The sequence below is a fragment of the Chiloscyllium punctatum genome, chromosome 20 (genome assembly GCF_047496795.1).
Source record: "Chiloscyllium punctatum isolate Juve2018m chromosome 20, sChiPun1.3, whole genome shotgun sequence".
Lineage (NCBI taxonomy): Eukaryota > Metazoa > Chordata > Chondrichthyes > Orectolobiformes > Hemiscylliidae > Chiloscyllium > Chiloscyllium punctatum.
Genome location: NC_092758.1, coordinates 38,727,834 through 38,749,496, shown reverse-complemented (window position 1 = coordinate 38,749,496; position 21,663 = coordinate 38,727,834). Strand labels below are relative to the sequence as shown.

At 38.5% G+C, this 21,663-nt stretch overlaps 1 protein-coding gene across 2 annotated transcripts in view; it reads right to left on the bottom strand.

Annotated features, from left to right (window-relative positions):
• Window positions 1–21,663, bottom strand: part of LOC140492051 (glucocorticoid receptor-like) — a 118,787-nt gene that overhangs the window by 44,288 nt on the left and 52,836 nt on the right. For both annotated transcript variants that reach the window (XM_072590710.1, XM_072590709.1), the window contains exon 3: window positions 5,494–5,651. In XM_072590710.1, the coding sequence (XP_072446811.1) occupies window positions 5,494–5,651 (158 nt within the window). The remainder of the gene's footprint in view (window positions 1–5,493; window positions 5,652–21,663) is intronic.

The window sequence follows — 21,663 nt, the reverse complement described above, 5'->3', positions numbered from 1 at the left end:
GACTTATCTAAAGGGACTGAAGAGGCAGAGACAACATGGATATGAAATTGAGGAGAGAGAAAGCTTCAAATAGTGATGAATGGACATTTATCAGATTGAAGGGAGATTTATAGTCATGCCTATAAGGGTAATTATTTGGACCACTGCTCTTTTTGTATGATCTTCAATTGGGTATAAGGGACATAGTTTCTAAATATGCAGTCAAAGATGAACTCATATATACTGAACAATGAAAAGGATGTAGCAATTTTCAGATGCACACAAACAAACAAATAAAAATTAATGCAAAGAAGTGTAGAAAGATGAATTCTTGAAGATAGAATCAGGAAAGACAGTGCAAATAAAATGTTTGGAGGTGCCAGTGTTTGCCTGGGGTGGACAAAGTTATAAATCACACAACACCAGATTATAGCCCAACAGGTTTATTTAGAAGTACAAGCTTTCCAAGTGCTGCTCCTTTATTATGTAGCTGTGGAGCAGGATTATAAGACATAGAATTTATAGCAAAAGATCTGTGTCATGCAACTGGTATGATTCACTGAACAAACCGAGATTGCTGTTAAGTCTTACATCTTTTAGAATGAGTTGCAGGTTTCAGATCATTAATATGCAAATCCCAGAACTTCTTTCCAGTCACATTCCTGAGATAATTTAAGGTATTATAAAAAAAAAGTGACATCTCAGCTCAGACAATGCATTACCCTCACCCTAACCGAAAATATTCCGCGTCACCTTGAATATTTCAGCACTCTACACCAGCATTCCCCACGATGATGGCATCGCTGCAACAGCCTCAGTACTCAATACCAACAAATGCCAATTTCCGAGCATCATCCGACAACTCATCCGCTTCATTCTCAACCACAATATCTTCACATTTGACAACCAGTTCTTCATCCAGACATACAGAACAGCCTTGGGGACTGAATTTGCACCCCAATTTGCCAACATTTTCATGCAAAAGCTCAAAGACTTATTTTCTGCGCAGGATCTCCAATCAGCACTATACACCAGATATATTGACAACATTTTCTCCCCTTGGACCCATGGTGAGGAGTCAATGAAATGACTACAATGTGATATCAACAAGGTTCATTCCACCATCAGACTTACATACCTTTAGTATGTCTCTCATTCTTGGACACACACATCTACATCAAGAATGGGCACCTCAGTACCTCACTCTACCACAAACCCATGGATAATCTCATGATGCTGCACTTCTCTAGCTTCCACTCTAAACATATTAAAACAGCCATCCCCTACAGATAAGCCCTACGAATACACAGGATCTGTTCAGATGAGGAGGAACATGAAGGACACCTGAAGGTGCTGAAAGGATGCCCTCATAAGAGCAGGGTATGGTACTCAACTCATTGATCACCAGTTCAGACATGCCACAGTGAGAAACTGTAATGACGTCCTCAGGAAATAGACATGGGATATGACTGATAGGGTACCCTACGTTGTCCAGTACTTCCCAGGAGTGGAGAAACTATGCCATGTTCTTAACTGCCGGCAACACACTATCGATGAGGATAAGCACCTCACCAAGACCTTCCCTATGCTTCCACTTCTCACCTTTAAACAACCGCCAAACGTTAAACAGACTATTGTTCGCAGCAAACTGCCCAGCCTTCAGGACATCAGCGACCACAACAACATACAACCCTTTATGGCAACCACTGCAAGATGTGTCAGAGAGTCAACATGGATACTACCATTACACATGGGGCACAACCCACCAGGTACTCATGTGACTCAGCGAACAGTGTCTCTCTCTCTCATACACTGCAGGCAAGAATGCCCTGAGGCATGGTACATTGGCGAGACTAAGCAAACACTACGACAACGGATGAACGGACAATCGCCAAACAGGAATGTTCCCTCACAGTCGGGGAAAACTTCAGCGGTCAGGGAGATTCAGCCTCAGAGCTTCAGGTGACCATCCTCCAAGGTGAACTTCAGCATATGCAACAATGTAGAGTGGCCGAGCAGAGGCTAATAGCGAGGTGACCCCACAACACTATAAACACACACTCACTCAGACCCTTTCTCAAACATACATTCTCTCACAGACAGACAGCCAGACACACACAAGTCTATGGGGTGAATTTGCATTTGCAGAATTGTAATTGCAGATACATTCCATTTTGTTCAAAAAGCACACAATCTGCAAGTAGTCAATCCATGTAACATTTTATAAATTCCTACTTTGGAAATAGAACCAGTCTGGCTCAATATTGGGATACACACAGATTCTAACCTCACACCTTACATGCACTGTCAGCTGAGATATCACCTTTTTTGATAAAACCTTAAGTTATCTTGAGTGCAACTGGAAAGAAGTTCTCGGATTTACATTTTAATTAACTGAAACCTGCAATGCATTCTGAACGATGAAAGACTTAACAGCAATCTTGGTTTGTTCAATAAATCTTTTCAGTTGCATGACACAGATCTTCTGCTATAAAATCTACTTATGATCCTGCTCCATACTTACCTAATGAAGGAGTAACACTCTTACTTCCAAAAGCTAGTACTTCCAAATAAACCTGTTGGACTATAACCTGGTGTTGTGATTTTCAAAATTAAATGTTGCAATTTTAATGATCGCATACCAACCGCAGATTCTCAAACAAACATCTTTGAGAATGGTTGGGCAAGATGCAATGGCTGAAAAAAAAAATTCATTCAGGATGCTAGATTCTATAAATAGATATTCTAAAATTTACAAATCACTGGATAAACCTCAGCTGGAGCATTGTGTCCAAATCTGGGCACCACATTTTAGGAAGGATGTCAAAGCCCTGGGGAGGATGCACATGAGACTGAACAGAATTACACCAGGAATGAGGAAGCTTGGTTATATGGAGGAACGAGACAAGCTGGTGTTGTTTTCTTCAGATCAAGGTCTGTTAAGGGGAGACAATAGTTAGTGATCACAATTCTAAACTGTTTTCATAAATAAAGAGAAACTGTTAAATAAATTAGTAAGGTTTTTGAAGTTTAATTACAGTTAGCAAGAACGTTAGTTTCCATATCTGCACCATGGGGCACTAACCGAGGAATAGCAGAATCTTATAATGAAATCAAAATCAGAGATAAAAGCGGTCCAAGCATCATCTGTAGCCGGGCATGCCCATTTATCAATCTTAGTGATTAGATTAGAGCATAGAAAAGGCTGGGTCGATGAGCATGGCCACCGATAGAGTAATTAAAATCAGGCTTATCCAGAGATCAGAATTACACCACCACAGATATCTCAGAGGCTTATGGGGTGAACAAAGATTAGGGATAGGGAAGGTGCAAGACCATCAAGGAATTTGAAAACAAGTATGGAAATTTAAAATTCAAGGGGTTGCTTGACGAGGAGCTAGGTCAGTGAGCATAGGTGTGATGGATGAATGGGTCTTTATGCTTGTTAGGACAGCAGAGTTTGAATGATCTCAAGCTTATGGAAAGTAGAGCATGGAAGACCAGTAAGGCAGATTTTAAATTGGTCAGGTTGAGAGGTAACAAAGGCATGGATGAAAGTTTCAACAGATGAGTGAAGAGAAGCACAGTTGGGTAGCATTACAAAGGTAGAAATAGGTGGCATTTGTGTGACTCAGCCTCAGACACATTTTCTAGAAAACAGATGGAATCAATGGGAGGGGAATGGAATTCATACCAGGGACCAAAAGGAAACGTCTTTTGATCAGTGGAAATATCTGCTCATCCAGTACTTGATGACTAACACACAGAATGACAGCTTAGTGATGTCAGAGGCCGAGTGCAGTGATGACTTGTTTGGATGTTGGTAGCATACATGCATTTATTAGATGCTGTTGCCAAAGAGGAGCAAATAGAAGAGAAATAAAAGAGGGACTAGGGTAAATGCTTCAGATCTCCACAGGTGACAGCTCTGTGTTGGAAACAGCAACAATGCAGGTAATTATTTGGCGATAGAGGTTAAAAATGGAACCAGACAAGTGCAAACCAACATATTTGAGCATTAGAAAAGCTATGTGTTTAACATAGGTTAGAGAGAGATCAAAAGGGATGAAAATTGATAAGTTAACTGTCACAGACACAGATGTCATTTGTGATTTTGACAGCTATTTCAGTATTATAGTCGGGTCAATTCAAATATGGAGCTCCCAGGAAAGATGGGCACAGACTTGGGAAAGGACACATATCGACAGGCTTGGGAATGAACAGTGAGGCTTCAAGATAGGATGGTAATTTGTGAAGACACAGGATTCAAGTGTTGGTGTCATTCTGGGAAGAGCTGAATACAGAAGATTTGAACGGGAGAAACAGTTCCTGAAGAGAGACCTGTATGTAACATCCATTAACACAGAGTGAAGAGGAGATGTTGAGCAGTCAGCAGTCTGATGGCAATAGGGTCAAGGAAGCAATGGTTATCTCATTAGCTAAAGGATTGTAATTACTTCTTAGAGCAATATTAAGTTAACTTCAAAATCACATCATTGAATTTCACTTTGCTGCCAGCTTTACCAACAGTAATGTTTGTAGAGAAGAAATAATAGGTCAAGTTACTGGGCAAGATTTCACTGCTCTTCTTCAAACAGGGTCATAGGAGCTCTTATGTATATCTGACAGAAAAAGTGCAACTTCTGTTACATAAGAAGAGAAGTGCAATTATTGAATGCATCTGCAAGTTGGCCACCAAGTCAGCTGGTATCAAGCTTTAGAAATGCATTATCATTCCTTTAACGGAACTGGGTCAAACTTCCAAGACTACTTCTGTGACTGCACTGTGAAGATACCTTCATGACATGGATTATATTTATCCATAAAGATTACTCATCATCACCCATTCTAAGCTGATTAGGAATGATGGATTTCCAATCAATGTGCATATCGCATTAATGAATTTTGAAAACTTGCCTTCAGGAGCCATGGCCTTAAGCTCTAGAAATCCCTCCATAAGCCTCTCTTCCCTCTCGCAAGACTACTATTTGGACCAAACATTTGGCTTTTGCTTGGTTATCTCCCAATGTAGCTCAGCATCAAATTTCAATTGGTAACACTTATAAATGAATCACATTGAAGCAATTTACATGAAAGACAAATGAAAGTTGCGATTGCTGTTAGTAACAAACAGGCTTTTTGACCAAAGATTATTCCTAGGTGACCAAGAAATAGTTTGTGTGGTACATTACATTTGAGGCTTTAAAGGATTCATTAGTAGCATCCATATTTCCAGAGTTCATACCAAACTTTCTAAAGCAATGGTCAAGGTATCATGTATAACAATCAACTCATTAACAAGCACTGAAAATCTTAACCTAGAGTCCTTGGTTTCAATGCTTTTCTTTCTCTGCAATGCTTTTACCTTTACAAAGCTGGTCAGCATGGATTCAGAATTAGATATTTATTTGTATTCAGTTTCTCTTTTTTTTAAAATAGAGGTTACAATAAAAAAGACAGACAAAACAAGTTGTCTGAAGTACATGAACACAGTAGAAAATGACTCATTCTTACCTTCTACAGCTCTCTTAAAGAAAACTTTGCAACTGCCACATGTAAGAACACCGTAATGACATCCAGATGCTTCATCTGAGCAAACCAGACAGACTTTGGCAGGTGGCCCCGAGGTGGCAGTAGAGGATGATGAGCTTCCGTCAGATTTCAGAGTAGTGCTGGAAGAAAATAAGTTTCACTTTAAATAAAATTAGCTAGATTTGGCAAGCATTAAAATTCAAATTCAAGTTTTTAAATGTAAATTGTCTCTTGTTAAATCTGTATCAGATGCCAATGACATTTTATCTGGCACTAATACAATTTACTTCTCTGAAAGGACAATTCCAAAATCCAATATTTAAATAATTATCTTGTGCAAGGTCCACCAATCCATTACTGGGAAATTGCTGGCAACATTACATTTCACTTGATGAAAATAATGGAACACTGGACTTTTCTATTTGAGAATCCCTTTTTCAGACTTTCCACTAGTTGTGACAAATACTGTTCACGGGTATTCTTTCAAGACTATGCTGTTGCATCATTTTCCTGCTTTCAATAATGTTAAGTGCATACTTGTTCTAACTCTGATCCATAGCTCCAATTAATTGATACTGAACTCCTGCTGTCAACTCTGTTAAATGCTAAATTAACAAATCTTAAAGCCACAAATCGTTATTTTTCTAATCTTTCTTTATGTCCGTACTTTGGCTTTCATCTAGTTCAGATTTGCTTTCTGGTTGCCTCTTGAAAGCAGACTTTAAGTGAGAAGTACTGGCAGAACTAGATTGCCTTTTAGCAACTATGAATTTATAAAAACTGGAATTTGAAGGTAATTATCCAAATATGGTAGAGAGGAAAGTGAATGGAATGAGGAGATACCGTGTACATAAGTACTTAGAGAACACCTCTTTGCTACTCCATATGAACTGTATCATTACGGTTTAATATTTCAACGACATGAACACATAAACATAACAAATGACAAGAGCATTCAATACTGTGCACACCTTTGCTGTACTTATGTTAGCTCAATGCTATTACAACAATCCCTCAATCTTCCTTGAGGCTCTTCCCTTGCTGACGATGCTCTTGAACTAAAAATCTGTTTTTCTTTTTAATCTTTTTGAGTTTCCATCTCACTGGAGAACAAGAAAATCTATATTCAACAAACTGCTCTAAAAGCTTTGCTCCCTAACCCATAACATTTTAAAACAATCAACATTCCAAATAAAGCAACTCTCAACATTCTAAACCAGAAGACAACTTGCCTCATCACTCAATGTCAACAGGTCTTTCCAAAAATTATAAGACCCAGATCTGAATCTTCAGCAAAACCTAAACCTGCTCTTCCTTAAACCATACCTGATTTGTGGATCACATTTTGATGAAATCTGCCCATTAGATTCTGAGAAATATTGTTTACGGATAAGAAGACTAAATGAGGTAAAAATAATACCCTACCTACTTTCAACAGTTGAAGTAAAACATTTTGGCTAATCCATCAAATAAAGTCTGTGTTTACCTGATAAGAGGCAGGATATCCAGTAAGATGGCAGCAGAATGGGCCACTCCAGCTGGAGCCGGCCTGCTCATTTTCTTTTCATTGCCTCTGTCCTCCCTTCTCTACCTTTGCTCAGCCTCGGGCACCTGGCCCCAGTCTCCGAAGCAGATGCCAGAGATGCCAGCAGCCAGATTGGGATTGCTAGCAACTGGCCACCAGAGTGGTGACATCAGCCACCAGAGCAGGGAGGCCAGCAATCAGCAAATGGAGAAGGGAGACAAGCAACCCAGTGCAGAGTGTGGCAGCAGCAGGCCAGTCCAGAGCCATGGTGCAGGATGTGATGGCAGCAGTTTGGTGCGGGAACTGGGATAGCGACCAGCAATCAGACCACCTTTGGAGAGAGACTGTGATGTCTGTGATTGCTACATTTGACTGGATCTCAACAAGCAATAGGCCTTGCTCTTGTCTGGCATAATTAGCCACTAATTAAAAATCACCCTGGAAAGCAAAGTAAAGCCTATTTATTTTCTTTACTAACAACTATCTCTTCAGATCCTAAGGCAAGCATAGAAAAAGTGGTTATGCCTCTTTATCTGAATATATGAGCATTCATAACAAGGTGGATTCATAACAAGGAGCTTCAGCATAAATAGGCAAAATTATATTGATATAATGACAGAGTTGACCAAATTGGAATCGAAAAATAAGTTGAGGTAAAAATGGTAGAAAAGCAATGACAGATATTTATGGAAATACTTCAGAACTCTGGATAATTTCATTGAGAAAGACTGTGGGAAGGATGCATCACCTGTGGGCAGCTAAGGAAGTTAAAGGGAGTTATCCATTGAATAAAAAAAGGCATACAACGCAGCTAAGATTATCAGTAGTCTGTTAGGAAACTTTAATTTTTTTGGCCACATTCTGCTGATTTGTAAGCAAAAGGGAGAAATTGAAGTAAACTAGCAACAAAATATGAAAACAAGATGATTTTAGCTTTTACAAGCAGAAAGAATCTAAATAAAAATGAGCTGAAGTGCGAACTGGTCATTTACAATGAGAGATTGGAAATTAATAATAGGAAACAAGGAAATTGGAGAGACTTTGAACAGTACTTTGGGCTGATTTTTGATACCAATATTTCAGTGTTTGATGATAGTGTATAGATGACACTAATTTTATATTGAACATCTTGGAAAATAATTTAATTAGAATCACAGGATTCTGCTATTTTTGTTGATTTATTTTGAAACTAAAATATTACTAGTTACCAAAGCGTGGTAATAAAACAACCAATATTTGAACTAACATCAAAACTCATGATCCACAAGAGGGTTCAAAATTGACCTCATTAACATGCCCAAGCCTGGACAGTGTCAAGAAAAGCTATCATTTCTCATTCTGAAAGCTCAACACAATAGATAAATCAAAAAAGACCAGAAATAGAACAAATTGTTTATACAAAATGGCAACTTCCACCATTCTGAAAAACACATGCACAAGCAGCTTAATCCTGGAAATTTCTCCAATTACTAATAATTTCAATGTCACATACAATGCAGTTCAGAATGTACCACTAGACTGGTTCCACAATCTCAATCCCAGTACGTACATTGTATGTTAAGTAATAACTCCTGTTGTAAAAAAAAAGGTACTGACACACTCTTCATTCTGCTTGATTTGACATAAAATAGAAATCACTTCCATTTTCATGTCATTGACCATCAATTGCAGAATAGCACTGAGAAAGTGAAACCAATATATAAATTACAAATACAAAGAATTCCTGTGTTGGATTCATCAGGAATAGATGTTTCATCATAGATATCAGATAAATGCTTTCCTTCGTCGGCTCTAATTATTTATTACTTAATGCTGAAGAATTTTTGAAATTAGCTTTGGACAAAAATGGTTTTTCAATATTTGTCTTGTGTGTAATATGTTGAATTGTGTTTTACAATTTTTAAAAATTTAAAATGCAACTATAGCCGTTTAATCATTATATTCTGCACCATTCCATGCATTACTACTTCTTTAAAAATCTCTTTTCTAGTTTTTTTTTGTCTGCCATTTTAATACATACTATTTCGTTTTCATCCTAATAGTCAAAGGAAACAAATAATCCCTGTCAAAAGTATCTCAAAACTTTAAATGCCATTCATCGGTTAGGCATCCCCATAACTTCCCCCGTTCCTCATAGAGCAATCCCACTTTCTCCAATCTTTCCATATAACTGAAGCCCCTCATTTTTGGTACCATCCCAGTAAGCCACCTATATAACCTCTCCATAGGCTTGACGCCACTCCTAAATTGTGCACAATGTCTAACTTGAGGCTTAACCAGCTATTTGTAAAGAAGTAGAATGGCTTTTGCGTTTTTACGAGTTGTCCTTCTTTATAAAGCCAATCATGCCTTAAAACTTTCTTAATCACTATCAATATTTCCTACTACTGTGCACGTGCTTGGAAGACCCTCTGCATTTGAACCCTCTTAAAATAGCACAGTTTAGATTTTGAATTTTAATAATACATTATTATTTGAGAACTAGAGTTCTGAAGTGAAGGAACAATGGATTTTACTGGATTAGTGGTGCTGGAAGAGCACAGCAGTTCAGGCAGCATCCAACGAGCAGCGAAATCAACGTTTCGGGCAAAAGCCCTTCATCAGGAATAAAGAGTTCTGAGAAGATCTGACTTTTTTATTCAAAAAATGTCAAAGTCCTTTTGAACATCAAGTTCCAAAAAGCATTTTCAAGTCATGTGCTTTTAACTAAAGGCATGCTGCCTAGGGAGATAACTGCTAAGGTACTTGCTGATTTGAATTTTAGGACCATTAGATAGAGAGAAAAGCAGCCAGAAGCAGGTTCTTACAGGTGAAAGAGGCCCAGAACAACAGGTATGCGGTTATTATCAGTGTTTAAGCAGTTGGGGAAAGGTTATGAGATGCTTAGCAGTCACGAATAAGAAAGCTCCAGAAGGCACCAGTTTGGAAGTGTTAGAGAGAAACACATCTTACAAGTTTTATGGAGACTTGTTTAGGGAATCCACATCAAGTAATAAGTAACCTGAGTTAGCACTTTGCTTAAACACTCTCAGGGACAGATATTAACATTTACTGGTGTTTTCAGAATATAACTTCACATAAACTGGCTGCCACATTCTCCCATATTATGATAGTAACTAGATTTAAAAAGTGCACAATTTTCTGCAAACGATTTTTGACATTGTGAAGGTCATAAAAAGTGCAATAAAAAAAACTTGAATTCCTATAAATGATCAAATGCTTCAAACAGAAACCTCAATTTATCCTTTAAATGGCATGTAGAGCCTAGAAAAGATGAATCAATAATTCAGTATGTGCCAAACAATGTCACCTGTTTTTCTACTGAGAAGCTAATCATGAACCCAAGTGACATTTAAAATGCTTGCAAATGAACCAGTTCAATTTCCACCCCCCCCAATATTTCATGGAATGTGGCAAGGCCAGCAAATAATGCAAAAAGTAAACAGAATGTTATTATTTATTGTGAGGAGACCCAAATACAAAAATATGGAGGATATGCTTAATTATACAAGACATTGGTGAGACCAGATCTGAAGTATTGTGCACAGTATTAGTTACCTTATTTAAGGAAGGTGCAAATGCATTGAAAGCGAAGGTTTATTTGAATAACCAGAAGTGGACTGGCTGTCTTAGGAGAAAAAGCTGGACAGGCTAGGTTTGTACTCTCGTGAGTGTGGTGCTAGAAAAGCATACCAGGTCAGGCAGCATCCGAGGAGCAGGAAAATCGACACTGTGGGCAAAAGCCCTTCATCAGGAATGCTCCTCAGATGCTGCCTGACTTGCTGTGCTTTTCCAGCAACACACTCTCGACTCTAATCTCCAGCATCTGCAGTCCTCATTTTCACCTAGGTTTTATTCTCTAGAGTTTAGAAGTGTAAGAGATAACTTGATTGAAACATACGAGGTCCTGAGGAGGCTTAACATGGTTGATATATGGATGATGATTACTCTTGTGCGACAATCTAGAACTAAGGTGTTCCTGCTTAAAATGAATAGATTCCTAATTTGAAAAAAATGAGCCAAAACATTTTTCAGAGAATTGAGTGTGTTTAGAATCATCTTCCTGAAAAGGCAGAAGTGAAGTCTTTGCACATTTTAAGGTAGAAGTGGATACCATCTTGGTAAGGAAAAGGGGTAAAAGGTTATCACTATTAGGTCAGAGTATGGATTTGACATTACAGATTAGCTTTGATCTTATAAAAAGCATAACAGGTTTGACAGCCCAAATCACCTACTTCTGCTCATTCATATGTTCATATCACCTTCTTGAATTGCTGCCATTTATTTGGTGGGTATACTACCAATCTGTTTCTGGACATATAGAGTTTCTTGATTTTGATCCAGTGACAATGAAGAACAGTGATATGGATCCAACGTTAAGGTGATGTATGACTTAGACCTGGTGGTGTTCTCAATTTTATTGAGATTTATGATAGATTATTCCTTTGAAACATTAAGCAGTGTAGCTGAACAGACAAAAATTATTCTGAAGCTGTCATTACAGTGGGATATGGAAAAATAGCATTACAGATGATCAGAGAGGATAATAGCTGTCTTCAACAATGTTACATAGGATTCTCATGAATCACAGCAAATACTCATTTGCTTTAACACATCTCCCAATACAAAAATACATGTTGTCAATTGGCAAGTATGCCTACAATTGTATTTTAAGAGACACACATATCTCATTTTCTCATCAGTCTTTTAATCATTGATGGAGCTGTTGACATAGCAATGAATAGACCTGTTCAATCTATAGCATTAATCACAGATCACAGCAGCAGTTGGACATGTTGTGTCTTATTTACTGTCTCAAAACATTAACTAGTAATAAAGGTATGCTCATCACATGAAACCTACTATTGCCTTCCAGTTACTCTATATGAACATATGGCATCTGTGATGTCATTAATAAATCAACAGCAAGCTTGACTCTCAGCATCTGACAATTAATCCAAGGGAAAAAAATGCCTTACAGCCATAACATAAAAATCAATACAAAAAATCAATTTACTTTATTCTGAAAAACCACCATACTGACATACAGAATGTGAATGGAAGGCACCCTTGCACCGTGGGCAGCACAGTGGCACAGTGGTTAGCACTGCTGCCTCACAGCGCCAGAGACCCGGGTTCAATTCCCGCCTCAGGCGACTGACTGTGTGGAGTTTGCACGTTTTCCCAGTGTCTGCGTGGGTTTCCTCCGGGTGCTCCGGTTTCCTCCCACAGTCCAAAAGATGTGCAGGTCAGGTGAATTGGCCATGCTAAATTGCCTGTAGTGTTAGGTAAGGGGTAGATGTAGATGTAGATGTAGATGTAGGGGTATGGGTGGGTTACGCTTCAGCGGGGCGGTGTGGACTTGTTGGGCCGAAGGGCCTGTTTCCACACTAAGTAATCTAATACCCTTGGGGAGATGGTTAAATGGATAGATATATAGTCATGCCCTCAAGACATGAACAAAGTTTATAAATTGTTTTAAAAGCTTTATGTCATTTTAAAATTTAAACAAGGAACTTTGCTGAACTAAAAACATGTAAAATGTCAGAGAAACAAGGGTTATAGAAAAAGTGGAGCTGAGGATTATCCATGACCTCATTGAAAGAAGGAGCAGATTTCTGCTCCTGTGTGTATGGTTTTATCAGTATGCTAAGAATTTAAGGCCTCCTAACTTCACGGCTATACTCCAGCCTCAGCTCAGCATGCCTCAAGTCTCAGCCTCTTTGAAATCTGATTTATGAAAACTCTTTTATTCATCATAAAAGTGGGACAGGTTTGCGCACCAATATCACTGTGCTGAACCTCTGTCAATTTTAAAAGGAATTCTGACACTTTAGACAATGAACCTACCCTAATAAGAGCTCCTGAGAAAAGAAGCCTTTGGTGGAGACCGACTTTCTGAACTCAGACAAAAACCAAGTGAATTTATTGCCATTGCTTTGAATAGACAAACTATTCTTAACTGCAACCTCTTTCCTGCTTTTATTTTATTTCCCTTTCTTTCTTGTATGCTCGCATTTATATCTGTATTTTATGGCAATCACCCCTCAGATTTGAATGCATAAATAAACCTTACTTTCATTTTAACCTTCAAAAGGATTTTGCCATACACTACTTATAAAAAAAAAGGGTCAGAGTGTTTGGGAAAATACATCAAAGCCATTTTCAAAATGAACATTTTTTTTATAAAACCTCTGCATATGGGCAGAAGGGGAAAACAACAAAATAACTTACTTCTGCTCCTTATGCATAAGATTTGACTATTACATCAATTCAGACTAATCTGTATCTGACCTTGACTGCAACAAAAGAAAGCAATCCATTACATCAGGCTGGTATTCATTACCATCCTAAATAATATCCTGGAAACAATCAAGACTGAAGAACATTTGCTCAATATATTTTTCAATACATCCAATTCAGTTTGGGAAATGATTGTTGGAACTGCTGTTAACACGTTCTAGACTGGTGCAAATCTCTTTTTTTTAAAATCACTTTGCATCTGATTCTTTCAGCAATGATCTCTCTCCTCTGGAAACAGTTTGTTCTTGTTTACTACAGATATTCTTCAAAATGTTAAATCACCTGTTTTTGAAGAACCCTGGTTAGAGAAGCAAAATTCCAATTTCTCTAGTCTTCTAGACAACTCTATACTTCATTTCCGATACCATTCTAGAAATTTCATTTCCGATACCATTCTAGAAAGTGTCTTCTGTATTCTCCCAAGGTCTTGACATTTTTCTTAAAGTGTGAAGTCCAGAATTGACCAACTCAATACTTTATGATGATACTTCCCTGATATTGTATTCTGTGATTCTATTTATAAAGCAGACAAACTACAGTTTTTTTTAAAAACAATCTCAACAATTCAACCGGTCATGAGGCGCTGGAAGACTGGAGGTTGGCAAACGTGGTGCCACTGTTTAAGAAGGGTGGTAAGGACAAGCCAGGGAACTATAGACCTGTGAGCCTGATGTCGGTGGTGGGTAAATTGTAAGAGGGAATCCTGAGGGTCAGGTTGTACATGTATTTGGAAAGGCAAGGACTGATTAGGGATAGTCAACATGGCTTTCTGCATGGGAAATCATGTCTCACAAACTTGATTGAGTTTTTTGAAGTAACAAAGAGTATTGATGAGGGCAGAACGGTAGATGTAATCTATACGGATTTCAGTAAGGTGTTCAACAAGGTTCCCCATGGGAGACTGATTAGCAAGGTTAGATCGCACGGAATACAGGGAGAACTAGTCATTTGGATACAGAACTTGCTCAAAGGTAGAAGACAGAGGGTGGTGGTGGAGGGTTGTTTTTCAGACTGGAGGCCTGTGACCAGTGGAGTGCCACAAGGATCGGTGCTGGATCCTCTACTTTTTGTCATTTACATAAATGATTTGGATGTGAGCATAAGAGGTACAGTTAGTAAGTTTGCAGATGGCACCAAAATTGGAGGTGTAGTGGACAGCAAAGAGGGTTACCTCAGATTACAACAGGATCTGGACCAAATGGGCCAATGGGCTGAGAATTGGCAGATGGAGTTTAATGCAGATAAATTTGAAGTGCTGCATTTTGGGAAAGCAAATCTTAGCAGGACTTATACACTTAATGGTAAAATCCTCAGGAGTGTTGCTGAACAAAGAGACCTTGGAGTGCAGGTTCATAGCTCCTTGAAAGTGGAGTTGCATGTAGATAGGATAGTGAAGGCAGCGTGTGGTATGCTTTTGTTTATTGGTCAGAGTATTGAGAACAGGACTTGGGAGGTCATGTTGCGTCTGTACAGGACATTGATTAGGCCACTGTTGGAATATTGCGTGTAGTTCTGGTCTTCTTCCTATCGCAAAAGATGTTATGAGACTTGAAAGGGTTCAGAAAAGATTTACAAGGATGTTGCCAGGGTTGGAGGATTTGAGCTATAGGGAGAGGCTGAACAGGCTGGGCTGTTTTCCCTGGAGCGTCGGAGGCTGAGGGGTGACCTCAGAGGTTTACAAAATTATGAGGGGCATGGATATGGTAAATAGGCAAAGTCTTTTCCCTAGGGTCAGGCAGTCTAGAACTAGAGGGCATAGGTTTAGGGTGAGATGGGAAAGATATAAAAGAGAACTAAGGGGCAACTTTTTCACACAGAGGGTGGTATGTGTACGGAACAAGCTGCCAGAGGAAGTGGTGGAGGCTGGTACAATTGCAACACTTAAGAAGTACTTGGATGGGTATATGAATAGGAAGGGTTTGGAGGGATATGGGCCAGGTGCTGGCAGGTGGGACTAGATTGGTTTGGGATATCTGCTCGGCATGGACGGTTGGACCAAAGGGTCTGTTTCCATGCTGTACATCTCTATGACTCTGAGTATATGAGTCCCAGTTCTCAGTGTTTCTGCATGTCCTTTATCCATAGCCAGTAGAACCAAAGTGGATTCTGTAATGTTGGTGCAATTGACATTTAACTTGAGTATTTTTACTCCAGCATATTTTCATTAGATATATTTGAGAGAGAGAAAACAGTAAATAAATATAGCTAAGTGGGAAAGGACAGAACCAAAACCGATTATTTTCAACACTTTTTTTTCAAAATTACAAAAAAAGTGATAGAAATTACAGAGGTACAAAGCTAGAGAGTAATTACAATGGGGAACTTACAATCATATTAATATGAACCATGGTAGAAATAATATAAAAGGCAGAGAGGGAGAAAAGTTTTTAAAAGTGTTCAGAATAAGATTTTAGATCAATATGTTTCCAGCACAATGAAAAAGGAGTATTGCTAGATCTGATACGAGGGAATGAACTGAGTATACAGATCACATCATAGAGTCAGACACAGAGTTGAACAGTACATTTCGGCCTCCAGTCTGACAAGCATCCTTCCACTGTTACCCTCTCCTTCCCATCATCAAGCTAACTGTGTATCTAATTTGCCAGCTCACTCTGGATTCCATGCAATCTAACCTTCCAGATCAGCCTACCAAATGGAACCTTATCAAAAGGCCTTATTGAAATCCATTACCAGTACACATCTACTGCTCTGCCGTCATCAGTCTTCCTGGTCACTTAGAGATGTACAGCACAAAAGCAGAGCCTTCGGTCCAACTCGTCCATGCCGACCAGATAGCCGAAATTAATCTAGTTCTATTTGCCAGCATGTGGCTCATATCCCTCTAAACCCTTCTGATTTATATACCCATCCAGGTGCCTTTTAAAATGTTGTAATTGTACCAGCCTCCACCACTTCGGACAACTCATTCCACACACACATCACTCCGAAGAAAGTTGTTGCTCAGGTCCCTTTTAAATCCTTCCCTTCTCACCTTAAACCTATGCCCTCCAGTATTGGACTCCCCCACTTTGAGATATTCACCCTATCCACGTCCCTCAGGTTTTTATAAACTTCTATAAAGGTCACCCCACAGCCTCTGACATTCCAGGAAAAACAGACCCAGCCTATTCACCTTCTCCTTGTAGCTCAAACACTCCAACCCCGGCAATATCCTTGTCAACCTTTCCTGAGCCCTTTCAAGTTTAAACAACATCTTTCCTATCACAGGGAAACCAGAATTGAATGCAGTATTCCAAAAATGTCCTGTACAGCCACAACAGAGATATCCGAATTCTTTCAGTGTACAGACCAGTAAATTGGTAATGCAAGATTCAAATGCAAAATTATAGCCAAATAATGACTGCTTTTAAAGATGAAATAGTTCGAGTACAGGTAACTTCTACAACCACAAAGGTAGGACAAAGGACAGTGCTTCCTGGACAATGACAGAGAGTATAAGATAAAGTAGAAAAAGGGACCGCAAAATAAATGACGGGTTGATAATACAACCGATAACTAACCTGAATATGCGAAGTTCAGAATACAGTGATGACAAACAAGTAAAAGAGCAGATAAAGAATATTAGAAGAGACTGGCAACAAACATGAAGCAAATCCAGAAATCTTTTAAAGGCATGTAAATAGTAAAAGAATGGCAAAAGGATGAAAGATAAGTACTACCAAAAAATAGGATTAATAGATTAAGGCATTGGAAAAAAAACGGAACGAAATGACAAACCTTCATCTTGCTACATCAATGAAAATGCTTACCAGGCTTTAGCATAGCAGGAAGAGAAAGCACAAGATGAACTTGATTAATTATGCCATTAATTCAAATAGTAATGTAAGAAAATCTTTCAAGAGTTTATTCACACTTTACTAATAGCATTTAATAATCTTTTAAAAAATCTTCTAACCTGGGTTATTGTTATATTTTTAACTAAATTAAATTAACAGATCATTCCATCCAATCAATCAGTCTCTACTCTTTCCTCAGCCCATCCCAACTCTTTTCCTCTTTGCTTAAGCTACTGTGCTGCTTGTTTCTAAACATTTTTGAGGCTTCTGCAAAGGCTCCTAATATTGATCTGGGTGTGTACTATGCACCACAAGAAGAGCAGCTAATAATAACTTTAAATATTCCACAGCTGTAGTCTATTTTGGACAGAGCCTTGTGCACTGAAGGCATGGGTGAAAATGAAGTAGTGTGATAAATGTGAATGAATAAAATCACAAATTTTGCCAGCAATAAAGAACTAGCAGGGCAACCACAAAATAAGTTTCACATTCCTTGTGCTGGTAACAGTTTTATTTTGCTCGATGGGACTAACTAGCTGTTCTATGATTGGAAAAACAATTTGAACCTTAATTATCAAAACAATACCTATCAGTCTAGTGTTCTCTGTTGGGTTCATTCAAACAAAATTAATTCAGAACTGCAGTTATGATCAATCAAGAAGAGCAGTTATTTTAAAACAAAAAAGGCAAGACAGTCAATATTTTCAGAAACGTTCGGGTTTGCTATTTTTCTTCTTTACCAATAGTAATGACAAGCATGCTAGAATTAAATATTACTCATTCTAAACTAATCTTCAATGCAAAATAATCTCATAACCTTCAAGATCATTTTTATTTAATTTTCAAAACTTCAGGCTGTACACCAGTTTAAGATTTAAACTAAGCTCAGTTCCACATAATAATAGGTCAGCATCAATAAAACCAACCTTTAGGATAACTAGGACACATCATGGTCTAAATTCTCAAGGAGGATTTTCAGCAACTCCTTGAGCGACAATGCTGGAATCACTTGCATTAAAGTGCGAGGTGCATTTTGGAAAAGGAAATAAAACACAAGCTAGGATCAACCAGTCAGAAGAAAGAGTCTGAATGCCACTGAAATTGCTTGTGAGCACTTATTGATGAGGCTGCACAGTATTTTGGTGGATAGCAATAAACTTCACGCCCTTTTAAAAGCAACCACTTGATTTGTAATCAAGTCGTTGCTGAGGATTTTGAGCACTATTGAAAAACCTATTACATTCTACTGTCCACCTGCTACTAGAAGTTTGAAAAGGACTCACCAATTGCCATCCTGATAAAGACCCTTTTATCTGCCTTCTGCCAATCAGCTAATTTCTATCCATGCCAGAACCTTGCTTATAACACCATGAACTCTTATCTTATTTAGCAGCCTCCTTTGCAGCACCTTGTCAAAGGCCTTCAGGAGATCCAAATAGATCACATCTAATGACTTTCCTTTGTCTAAGTTGTTCATTATTCCTCAAAGAATTCTAATAGATTGGTCAGGCATGACCTCCTTTTCACAAAGCATGCTAATTCAGACCTGTTTTACCATGCACTTCCAAGTACTCTGCAATCTCATCCTTAATAATGAACTCTAAAATCATCAACCAATGAGGGCAGGCTTACCAGAAAGGCCTGACTCCCTTCTTAAACAAGGGTGTTATATTAGTCATTTTTCCAGTCCTCTGGGACCCTCCCTGACTCCAGCAATTCCTGAAATATCACCACCATCAATGCCTCCACAATCTCCTCAGCTACCTCCTTCAAATCTCTGTTGTAGTCTGTCTGGTCTAGCTGCCCTGACTTCAAAACATTTCTACACAAATCACAAGTCAGCACTGACACAGAAACTTAAAAACTATGAACACAAGTGGGGGATGGCCTGATGATATTATTGCTGGACTGTTGATCCAGAGAGGCGAAAAGTGTCCTTGCTTTCTCCTGTTAATCCACAGGTTAAAGTAATGTTCTGGGGACTCAGGTTCATATTCCACCATGGCAGTTAGTGAAATTTAGTATTAATAAAAACCTAGAATTCCGAGTCTAATGATGACCATGAACCATTGTCGGTTATCTGAAAAACACATCTGGTCCACTAAAGTCCTTTAGAGAAAGACAGTGTCATCCTTACTTGGTCTGGACTACATGTGACTACAACTCAACTGTTGTTGACTCTTAATTGCCCTCTGGGATGGACAATAAATGCCATCCCAGCCAGCTACACACACACCCAGTGAGTGAATAAAATAAAAAATCCTTTAACTGGCAGCAGCTAGTATGTTCCAGAATTCATCTAAACAATATGCCTGGCATATCCCACTGAATATGCTACCAATCCACTACGTTTCTGGTGCATTCACTACCTTTGGGACAGACTATATCTCACTGCATTTGTGCCTTCAAGTTACATATCACATTTTCTAAGCAATATAATTCAATTATCATGAAGTGGTGATAACAACAGAACGTGCAGATCACAATCATGTTAATAAAAAGGAGCTTTGCAATTTATGGGATCCATTGTTTATGCAAAAATAACAGGTAAAGTATTTATAGCAGAATGAACAGCAAGACATGAGGTACTAATCAGAAAGCGACTGGGAACGTTGCTATTTGATTAATAAATCCACTGACAAGAAGTTCATTAAGGAAACATAGCTAAATACAATAAAAGTAAACAATACAGAATTTTGAAATGTTGTTAAAAATCAACAAAAAATAGATTTCAGGAGGACACAGACCTTTGGAAGATTCAATTTAATGCAGCTAAGCATGATGTAAAGCACTTTTGATGAAACATTTACAGAAATAGTATTGTATACATTTGAAATTTTGAGGTTGGGTTGGAGTGGTGGGTTGCCAAGAACAAAAATTTCTGATGACTGCAAGGGCAAGTTTCCACTCAACTTGGAGAGGATGGAATGGTCACTAGGGACTGTGAATTTAATAACTTTGCCAGTGATTTTTTTTCCCCATGTGAGGATTCTTCAAATTCTATTTACTGTAATGGACCAGTAATTCTTGCTCTTATAATCATTGTATTATGTGTGTCAATACCTTGCTTAAATACTGGCTGTCAAAGTCTTATGAAAGCTGGTAATACCATCCATCATCATGAAATGATAAAAGGAGGGAATGAGAATGTGGTTAAGGTATGAACAGGTCGGGGAAAGAAAGAGTTAAGATTGCAGTTTTGTGAAACAAGAGGTTGAGCTGAGCATGACACAGATCAGATAAGTACTTGCAGTTAACAATACTTGCAGTTAAGAATTTTTAATACAATTTGTATTTATTTCTGTAGATCCATGGTCTCAAATCTTTTAAAGCGTTACAATCACTTTTTGAGTTTAAGCGCAACCTAGGAAGTACTACAAATACAACATAAACAGTTTATTTTTAGTGCTATACAAATCTAAAACCAAGTATGTGAAAGTCTTAGTGTGACAGCTGTGACTGCACATCATCTGCCAATGCCTTGAAGTCTGGGTTGCAGTTTGAGATTGTTAATCATGTACAGTCCGTCAAATGGCTGTGAGGCAGGTGCAGTACTTGAACTTGATTACATCACTGAACTTCACTTGGGATAAAGCTGTCTCACAGAAGCATGTGCAGCCATAGTAAGCTTTAACATTAAAAACAAAGAATGTTAAATTAGGTATCCTTCTACTTAGAAGTGCGCAAAAATTACTGTCCTTCAATCTGACTTTCCGCTCAATATAATTTTGCAGTCCAATTATTTCCATATCAATTCCACTGCTTTGCAAACCTAATAATTACTGGAATTTGGTAGCCAATCCATCAGTCTGCTTTAAGGAATGGATCTATGACATTCATGACAATTTGGTCAATTACATTGCATTTCTGAAATTGACTGAATTCCTCTGCTAATGTCTTCAGATATGAACAGACATTTGCTTGGTGAAACAATTGTTTTGTCTTTAAATTGTTTCCAACAAAGCCTGGTGTGTGTGAGGTAGGGGGCTCGGAAATGGGAGGGCGGAGGGGTTCAGGCTCTGAAATTATTGAACTTGATATTGAGTCTGGAGGGCTGCAGGGTTCCCAAGCAGAAAATGAAGTGTTGTTCTTCCAGCTTCTCTGGAGCACAGCAGCAAATCTGCGATAGAGATGTTGGCCAGGCTGAATTGTAGGGCCTGAACTCCCCCATGTCCTAGCCCCCAACCACACACACCAAGCCTTGTTATCACATAGTGGCTAACAATAGGTGGTGTGTAATGGCAGTCTAACAGTTTCCATTAACAGCTATTCACCCTTCCATCCAGATAATTATCAACTCTTTTGTCTGTCCAACTGCTTCCTCTTTAGGCTCTATCCCTCCCTATTGTTTCCTCATTGCCCACTACCCCCACTCTATGTTCTACATATAAACCGACATTTTCCTACTTATCACCAGTTCTGAGAAAAGGTCACCTCACCCGAAACGTTAACTTTGATTTCTCTTCACGGATGCTGCCAGACCTGATCTTTTCCAGCAATTTCTGTTTGTGTATGGAATTAACC